The sequence below is a fragment of the Tarenaya hassleriana genome, unplaced genomic scaffold (assembly GCF_000463585.1).
Source record: "Tarenaya hassleriana unplaced genomic scaffold, ASM46358v1 Cleome7, whole genome shotgun sequence".
In the NCBI taxonomy this organism is placed as follows: domain Eukaryota; kingdom Viridiplantae; phylum Streptophyta; class Magnoliopsida; order Brassicales; family Cleomaceae; genus Tarenaya; species Tarenaya hassleriana.
The window spans coordinates 2,691,652-2,700,680 of record NW_010969548.1 but is presented as its reverse complement, the minus strand read 5'-3'; the positions used below and the strand labels follow the sequence as shown (position 1 = coordinate 2,700,680).

Sequence of the window (9,029 nt, the reverse complement as noted above, 5' to 3'; positions counted from 1 at the left end):
TTGCAAACCTGCAAATCCAAAGAACTATCAATCAGAGATACCTTATCTACATCAACGAGAGGAACATGTGCCTGTAATGATGGATTCAGCCAATCCTTCGATGGGGATGATGATACCTGAAAGAAAGAAGAGCAACAATTGAGATAGGGTGCATTATACGGATTAATATGATGAGTTCATAGCTATTCTATTAGCTTCTAATATTTATATGATAAAGTAAATAGGTTCGACGTCTGAGTGCCATGCAGAGTTGATCAGACAAGCAAGATTACATACGTGGTTAACAAGGCATTTTCTCGAAAGGAAAGAGGTTAGAAAGAGCATGATTTTGACCTTACCTTTCCACCATCATGACTTCTATGGTGCTCATCACAATTAAATGTCTCCTTATTGATTCTTGTGTTTGCAGGATGATTGGGGGAATGATCACAAGGATCATCGCCTTGGAGCTCCTGTGTTCAGGAAAATAAAGACGACTGTTGCCAATATCCAATTTTGTTCATCCACAAGTCTCTAAATGAGTATATAATATACATAACTAAACGAGATATGTAATCAATTATCGTTCACATATCTCAATTTGACCTCATTAGATGGCACTCCTGTCGCTGACATGTCTTGACTTCCTCCCTGAGTTTCCTGATATTTACAATCAGTTGTTGATACAGGCTGATAAGAACGGTCGTGCCTTTCATCTAAGATGTGATAATCATTTGGAGTAGAGTCAAGATTTGAGTCTTCACAAACGTCAAGATCCTGACTCAGATCTAGAGGAGGCTCAAATGCCTGTCAAGTCAACATGAATTGCATTATTACTCATATATAACTCGCTTGTATTGTCTAGCATATCTGAAAAGGATGAGGCCAGCGTGTTTTATCAATCACAAAAAAATTGACACTATGAAGAGAGCCAAGAAAAAATAAAAGAAGAAAATGTCCGTGACTGACCTGAAGCATGTTAAATATGAAATATGAATTCATCGATATGCACCTGCAGCAGTAAGGTCAACCTAATTTACACAGGCAAGACCTCTCTCACATAATTCATTAGATACACGTATTTAGGAAGTTGAAGAGGGGCGGCAATCAAGATCAGACTCAATTCCAGCAGATAACTCCTGACCCATGCCTTCTTAAAAGGGCAAATCATCATTGTCGGATTTTTTAACAACAGAAGATTAGCAAGTTATTTTAGCACCGCTCAGGTCCTCAGGATTCTTTCACAATGCATATAGAAAGTAAAAAAAACACTTGTCTAAATTCATCTCTGACCCTTGAAGTGACTATAAACATAGACTTAGAAAAGAAATCAACTCCGAATCTAATCCCAGCCAATACATTTGTCCTTTATTATGATACAGCAAACTAGCAATTACCTTCTTAAACCCTGGAATTTAATAGGGTAATGGGACAGCAATGCCTGCCAAAGAGAACCAAAGGTAATGAAAAGTGATATTTTAGGAGACAGAAATAATAACTGTGACCAAAAGAGTAAGGCCCTAAAACAAGGGTATAAATTTCAAGGACATAAGCACAGCTCACTGAAAACATATACATCAGATTGTAAAACATACTACACCAATGAAAAGCATCCACGCAATACAGATATGTTAACACAAAGAATGGCATGCCACATATAGGTAATAAACATCAACCAGTATAAAGGAAAAGGATCATAACTTTATTCAAATACAACCTTGGCGGATCAGATGTTTCCCGATAAAAGGCTGCACACCAGGCAAGGAAACATTACCTTGTGGGCAGGAGGCAGCTTCCTATAAGATCTTTCCCATCTTCTGACATCTTCTTCTGAAGCCTCAGGATAGCTGTAAAAGGTTCCATGGATGAGGACTTGATAGCGGTAAGTGACAGAAACTAGACGATGCAGCACTAAACAAACTAGAAAATGAGTCCTACGTATAATGGCAGAAAGACAAGTTGTGGGTATGAGTATTCAAATACAAACAAGTTCAATATCAAAATTCCATTCCTTTACTATGAGAATATATGCGATCCCAGAAACAGAAAGATTTAAAAAAAACACCAACTTCGATAGATATTTGCCTCATCTAAACGCATATCCGTAGAAAAGACATTTCAACATGTGCTCACGAAACTTCAATTAGAACCCAGTTTCCGATCCCTTCTGAATATATAATTCAATTGTCAAATTCCAATGAAATCTATATCACCTTCACCGGTCTCCCGTTAGCTGAACAGCCACTGCATGCGAATAAATTCATTCTCCGAATCGAGAGAAACAAGATTACTGTTCAACCCGATCAATTCGGCATTTTCAACCGATATTCTACTTGGACAAGAAATTCTCCCTAAATCCACCAAAAAAAACTTCCATATTGCGAAAGAAAAACAGGGCGAGAAAACGATATAAAAAGAAAGGAACCGAAGAACGGGAAGCAAAATGGGCAAAAAAGACAGAGAGATAGGTACTTGAGATAAGCACTGATGATGCGTCGAAGAGATTTGGCTTCAAGCGCTTCTTCGAGCTTCCTCTGACGACGTAGTTTATCTTCCTCTTCTTCTTTCACTTCCATCGATATCTCTCTCTTCTTCTCCGCCGTCACCGGCGCCGAGTCTCTTTGCCGGAGAAGACGAATATGGTGGCTCTCCTGCTTCGGCCTCCATAGCTTGACACGGAGGGTTAAAGTTATACTGGGTACAGCGCAACGTTCAAAATCCGGCCTGATTGATTCGTTGGGCTTACGGGCCCAATATTGATTTAAATTCAAAATCAAGAAGCGAGTTCTTGATCAGGATTTTGAGAGACAAGAAAACTCAATTAATTGACACGAAAATATATTTAACTAATATATAAAAAATACGAATGTCATTCTTTCAAATATGAAAATTAAATAATGGAAAGATTATCCTTTTTGAAAAAAAAGAAGAAATTTTCTTTCTGAAATAGTTAATTATATCTGAATGGCTAATTACCTAGAATGTGAAAAAAAAGATATTAATTAAGCTTAGAATTTATGAAAACTTTACCAGTTTGGTTCTAACATCCTTAAGTTAATTATATCGGAATTGATATTTAACATTTCAACTTTGATGTTTTTTTATTAATGTAAATTCTATTATATGTTTTTTTTTCTAGTTTTTTGCCACTAAAATATGTTTTCCCAACCAAAAAAAAAAAGAAGGAAGAACACAACTAAAACCCAGTTCGAAGTATTCTTCATCTTTCATGTGTGTGTGTCCGTACAGAAAAAGAATCGATATCTGTTTCCCTGACAGCCAGACGAAAAGAGTTTCTGAGAATCGAATATTGCAGGCACAGTCGATTAGGGTTTGGAGTTGGAACTAACTCGAGGAAGAGGATCTCTTCTTAGATGGCTTGTTCGTCAAGGCATCTAATTCCCTCTCCTGCAGCTTCTTCAAGTACCTCTGAGCCGTTGCGGTCACGATCTGTCCGAAGAAATTCAGAAGCATCAACCACACAACTCCGTTCCACGCCGACGCCAACGAAAAATCCCACTTCTTCGCCTGACCACCGACAAAACCCTAAATCATTCAACATCCAATCCAATCCAATCCCATGTATGCATTGCAAGAGAGATAAAGAAAGAACCTTGATATCAGATGCTAATGGAGGAGAGGCGACCAAGTACTTCTCTTTCATCAAATGGAGTCTGGCTGTCAGCTCAGGCAAGGCTGAAGCCAAACCGGGCACGAACCCAAGAGCCCATATCAGCTCATTCTCAACCCAGTCCAGAAGCTGATTATTACACACGCATATGATGAAAACCGTCTGCAATATGAGATTGAAACGAGTCCTTTAAGATCATTTTTAAGTAAAGGAGAAAAGGAATGGGTCAAAACTATATTATCAAACAGACAGTGGAAGCAACCTGTATGTGTGTCTTGATGATTGCCTTCCCGATCAACGTTGCAAGGAAAAACTCCCAAAACGATTTCCCGAATTGTCCGCACATGATGCCCGCAAGGTCAAATAACGGGTTAGGGACCTGCAATGAATGCAGCACAAAACAATCATATAGAAAGAAGCAGATAGTAAGCTTTCTGGTAACTGAAAGACTCGAAAGCCAGTTGTACGAAGCAGTTTTGTTACAGGGCTCATTTTAAACGTACCGAAGCAAGAACAAGAATTGTGAAGAAGTTGAGGTACTGAGAATGTGACAATAGCCAGCATTTGATTCGGTTAAGACGAGTAGCAACGAATCCAGAATCTTCACTTGAAGAGGTATCCAACTCTTCCATCTTTTCACCGGAAATACTTGCTGCACCACAGATATCAACCCTTAGAAATCAGTTACAGGGCTAAACTTCAAAAACCTGAAAAAAGAATTGATAGGAAAAAGAGTGAAAACAAACTATCCACCTGCCCTCGAGATAAAGTAAGGGGGAAGTTCGCCTAAAGCAGTCCCGAGACCCCAAAGGACGGCCTCTACCTGAACCTGAGGCAATATGCTGCTAAGGGGAACTCTTGACGAGAAAACAGGGGGGCCAAACTCATGGCAAGGTTTATCGAGCCATGAAGGACTTCTCTTCAACTGTATTGTGTCATATACAGCGCTTTTTAAATCAACTCGCCCACACTTCATTGCTTTTATTGTAAACAATGCGATATGAGGACCCAAGTATAGAACAAAGGTATGCAAGCCAGATCCTGAGAATTACAACAAACAAAAAGGAAGATAAGGGTACGCCATAAATTCACCAAAACATTTCCGGGCGAGATAATAATAGAACTCGTGCTAACTTTCCAGACCTCTCTACGAATATTTAGTAACATACTATCAATAAAGAAGAAACTTGCATAGGAATTCAATAAAGTTTCATTCTTACCAAGACCAATTGAGGATGCAACACCTAAAGCGGTCCACCATAGTCCAAATCGGAAGTACTCAGACAGTTCTTCGAGAGGCTGCAGGTGGAAAGGGAAGGGACTTAATGCTATTAACTTCATCTAAGCAGAGAAGCCCGAGTTATAAAGCCGACATAGAAAAGGGAAACAATTACATTGATCATAATTCTTTAACTTTCAACATGCATAAGGATTTTTAGCATTGCAAGTAGCATTAGTTGTGCCTCCTTTCTACGATATCAGATTCTCTTTCTTTTAGTTGCGATATGTAAACTTGCTATTGTACAAAAACTGACTTATTGTGAAGAAAAGCATACATAGCATTAAGCAGCATCAGTGTAAATTTTTTTACCTTTGTGTGTGGGCCATCTTTCGTCACAAGCAAAGTTCCAAGCACTAAGATGGCGGTACTAAAAAGCAGAAGCCATCGGCCTTTGGAAAGAAGATACAGTGCAGATTTTCTAATGTATAACGAAACAGCAATGGTAAAGAACTTCAAGGTTTTCAAGGGTTGTGTGGTCAGAGTCAGTTTTTCTAGATCCTGTTGATGCTTTTCATGCAAACCTGCAAATCCAAAGAACTATCAATCACTAATTGAACAAGAAAGAAAGATAAAGTGTTCATCTTCACTGAAATTTCTAGTGACCTTCACCATAACAAAGGATGTAAAACACAGGACAGGACACAAGGATTTGCTCTGTTTGCCAATACACGAAAAGGATCTCAATTCAGAAAAACTTCGAAAATCAAGTCCCTAATACAGCAGGGGATGACAAGATGTGTCCAATTAGCTTCAAAGTGGCAAGCACAGGAGCAATTATCTAAAACAAACACAAGTCATCAGGTTGGAATTACAACAGGTATCAGACTAACACTAACACATGTTCTCGAATTGTGATTTCGCCCTTAACTTTTCTGCGACAAAATCTTATATGCCAGAGACCAACTCGGTTCATCTGAAGGGCGAAAGATCTAACACGCAATAAAGAATTCGATGCTACGTGACTTCAATGTGGCATAACAACATCGAAGTTACTAGCTCCTGCTCCCTTACAACATTAAAGTCAAAGACTTGAACTGAAAACACAAGATCTCTAATCTAAATCTCAGGGGGCAAGGATTTCTCAACATATAGTTCTGACCATTCTCTCAACATATTCTTGTCCACATGATACATGTACTTATTACCAAACAAAATTCATGGTGAGGGATTGAGTTCAAACTCATAATTTTCCTGTTAATTTCGGAAGATCATTAGCAATAATAATAAGATCACGGGTTTGCCCGTGAATCAATCAAACGGACAGAGACGCGTAAACAAACTTTCGTATCCACATTATCATAAGTACTATAGATACCTCTATAACGTATGGATTCGTAAGTTTGAATAAGAAGATAAGAGAAACGGCATTCAAAAGGAGAAAACGTATGAACGAAAACCAACTACTGATCGATTTCGAGCCATCAGACCCGATAAATGCAAAGGAATCAACCGATATAAAACAATAAAGCTCGAGATGAAATCGCACATTCGAAAATTCGAAACAATTACAAACGAAAAAACCCTAAAGTATGCAGCTTTGGGAACCAGAAAATTACCTGAGATCGCCCAATTTCTGGAAGAAGCCCTTTTTCCAGAACCCATCTGTCCTTCACGCGCTACACCCAAATTCACGATCGATTCAGATATGAGGAATTCGCGGGTCCTCCCGAGTCGGCGTCGGCTCCGAACGGTTCGACGAGATGGGTCGGTTTTGACAGAAAATCAGACGGATGCGAATGCAAACATTGATCGGAGAACCTGTCCGACACGACAAAAGATCTTTGCTTTGAAATGGGTTTGGAGTCACTCCAAACTCGATCTCGATGAGGAACACAAAAGGATAAATCTTTTCCAATGTTCCAGGAGAGCGACCACAAAGAGATCCCTGTTTCGTTGGTAGAGTTTCAGCTTGTTCCCCGTTTCCAGGAAAAACTTGGATAAATATTGGTTATGATATTCCGGTTTAATAATAAACCGGGTAATATAACCCGATTTATTGGTGATAACTATTAACCAATCAAATTCCAATGGATAAGCTACAATTAAACAAATTGTAGCATTAACTACCGATTGCTTAGAACTCGCTCTCTCACTCACTGAGTTGGGTCAGAATCAATGCCACCACCATCGATATATTCTCGATAAAAATGCCCGACCACCTCTCCTTCGGATCTCACACGTCTACGAGAATATTATGACAAGTACCTAAAATTCCTTCTCATCTTTGAGACAAATTCCATGTAATAATTATTTATTTATCACAATTATTATTATTATTATACACATACATTAAAAAAAATGCATATAAACATGGTTGCCATACAAATTTGCATTCCATTTGTCAGCGCATATTCACATTTGGCGTCCACATGGGATGACGACAGCATCTCCATGTCCTTACATCACTTATTGACACATACATATACATACACACGCATCTACAGGCATACGTGTGTCATTGTTATTTGACGACGCCATTTGTACAACCAAACAAGCTACAAACGAACGATTAAAACATTGGACGGTCACGATCTGTCGGTTCCCCTGATCCAACGGCTACGCACCGACGGCTGTGATGGCAGTTGACATGGCGTCAAGCTCGCTTTTGGACCGTCTGATCCTCTGATCACGACCGTCCATTTCCGCCGACCAAATCTCCGGCACCGCCGTAGCTATCTCGGTCACGATCTCCACCGCGTAATCGGCCTCTTTCGTCTTCTCCGACCTCCCCACCTTCACCAAACACACATTTTTCCATGAACTGATATTACATATTTGTCACTTTTTGTTAGGTATATATGCTTATTAATTATTTCATAATCAATGGTATGATCTATAATCGAATGCGATAATTTATAAAAATCATTCAGAAACCAGATTCATTATGTACCAGAACAGTCCGAAGGCCGACAGATTTGCCAGCAGCAACATTGTGGACATTATCATCCAAAAACAGCTGTTTAAAAAAAATACAAAATCACAATAAGTTAAAGACGCAATAATCAAATTATATATATATATATATATATAGGGTACGTAATGATACCGTTCGGCGAGGATCGACGTTGGAGAGGCGGAGGGCGATATCAATGGCGGCCAAAGAGGGTTTCAGAACGACAGGGCGGCGTTGGTCGGGTCGGGTCGACCCGAAGAGAGAAGGGTTCATGGTCTCGAAGCATATTATCTCTTCGAAGCAATCTTCTAGTCCTAATCTCTCCAGAACCTTCGTTGCATGGTTCCTGTCCGAATTCGTAAAGATCTACGAAGAAGAAAAAAAAAGGGTCAGAATAGAAAAAAAAAACACTTTTTTAATTTCGATATTTTATTTTTTTAATTTTTGGGTGGGGATCAACTCACGATTTTCCTCTGTTTGATTCTGTGAAGAAGGTTTCGAAGCTTGCTGTTTGGTTCGATGGCATCGTACGGCAATCTCCCGTGCACGAAACTGCCATGATTGTTCATGTAAAATTTCTCTGTTAATTTCAAAGAAAATGAAAAGGAAAGTGAATTAATTTTCTTCCTTACCTGTGGTAATCATCGGGGCTGACGTCATGACCCAACGCCTGCAATTGCAACAAGTAGGAAAATTAAAATAAAAAATAAAAATTATTATTCGACAATATATATATATATATATATATATATATATATATTTGTGTTTGATTTAAATATGAAATATAATGGGTGGCGAAATTACCCTGAGACCGGCGAGAGTGCTTCCGTGAGTCTTGAAGAGTTCAACTCTCACGCTCGAGGCTTTACTTTCCGAGAATCCAAATCTCTCCACCAGAAAATCTGCCCAGAAAATATTAGATAATCATAATATTCTTTATATAACAAAGGAAAAATACGATTGCGACATAATTCCATGCATTATTAAATTGTACCGTCGATGTTTTTCTTAACAGCTGCGGCTAAGCCCGTTTTCAAAGGGTACAACGTGTCATCCAAATCTGGCGTGGCAAAACAAAACATAATAATAAATATAATTACACCAGAAAAAAAAAACAAAATAAAATTCTTGGAATATCTTAGCGTAATTAAAATCGTCCAAATTACCGAAAATGAGACAAGTGATGGAACATAAATCCATTGCAAGTATGACGAGGAGAGAGGAGAAAAGGAATGGGTCAAAAC

The 9,029-nt window shown here is 38.8% G+C and overlaps 3 protein-coding genes across 4 annotated transcripts in view; all 3 read right to left on the bottom strand.

The window, feature by feature from the left end:
* LOC104800970 (carnosine N-methyltransferase-like) overlaps positions 1-2,639 on the bottom strand; it is a 9,843-nt gene extending 7,204 nt beyond the window's left edge. The window contains exons 1-7 of the mRNA XM_010524004.2: positions 2,452-2,639; positions 1,754-1,826; positions 1,377-1,420; positions 949-991; positions 586-786; positions 339-452; positions 42-116 (exon numbers count right to left, since the gene is read on the bottom strand). Coding sequence (XP_010522306.1) covers positions 42-116; positions 339-452; positions 586-786; positions 949-991; positions 1,377-1,420; positions 1,754-1,826; positions 2,452-2,555 — 654 coding nt within the window. The 5' untranslated portion in view covers positions 2,556-2,639. The remainder of the gene's footprint in view (positions 1-41; positions 117-338; positions 453-585; positions 787-948; positions 992-1,376; positions 1,421-1,753; positions 1,827-2,451) is intronic.
* A 528-nt stretch (positions 2,640-3,167) lies between these two features.
* On the bottom strand, positions 3,168-6,815 carry LOC104800967 (vacuole membrane protein KMS2). The gene is made up of 8 exons (XM_010524001.2): positions 6,449-6,815; positions 5,202-5,413; positions 4,831-4,909; positions 4,364-4,651; positions 4,114-4,262; positions 3,873-3,989; positions 3,593-3,772; positions 3,168-3,507 (listed from the first exon to the last, which is right to left on the bottom strand). The coding sequence occupies exons 1-8, from the start codon at positions 6,492-6,494 to the stop codon at positions 3,325-3,327; spliced, it is 1,254 nt and encodes a 417-aa protein (XP_010522303.1). The 5' UTR covers positions 6,495-6,815; the 3' UTR covers positions 3,168-3,324.
* Positions 6,816-7,181: 366 nt separating this feature from the next.
* Positions 7,182-9,029, bottom strand: part of LOC104800966 (uncharacterized protein C24B11.05) — a 13,806-nt gene continuing 11,958 nt past the window's right edge. For both annotated transcript variants that reach the window (XM_010523999.1, XM_010524000.1), the window contains exons 2-9: positions 8,952-9,007; positions 8,780-8,845; positions 8,590-8,687; positions 8,418-8,455; positions 8,250-8,337; positions 7,939-8,151; positions 7,783-7,848; positions 7,182-7,625 (exon numbers count right to left, since the gene is read on the bottom strand). In XM_010523999.1, the coding sequence (XP_010522301.1) occupies positions 7,449-7,625; positions 7,783-7,848; positions 7,939-8,151; positions 8,250-8,337; positions 8,418-8,455; positions 8,590-8,687; positions 8,780-8,845; positions 8,952-8,985 (780 nt within the window). In that variant the 5' untranslated portion in view covers positions 8,986-9,007 and the 3' untranslated portion in view covers positions 7,182-7,448. The remainder of the gene's footprint in view (positions 7,626-7,782; positions 7,849-7,938; positions 8,152-8,249; positions 8,338-8,417; positions 8,456-8,589; positions 8,688-8,779; positions 8,846-8,951; positions 9,008-9,029) is intronic.

Coding starts and splice junctions, on each gene's coding strand:
- LOC104800967 (XM_010524001.2), bottom strand. CDS start 6,494: ATGGGTTCTGGAAAAAGGGCTTCTTCCAGAAATTGGGCGATCTCAG. Junction 4,652..4,830: donor TGCATCCTCAATTGGTCTTG/GTAAGAATGAAA, acceptor TGTAATTCTCAG/GATCTGGCTTGCATACCTTT. Junction 3,773..3,872: donor TCATCAAGACACACATACAG/GTTGCTTCCACT, acceptor CTCATATTGCAG/ACGGTTTTCATCATATGCGT.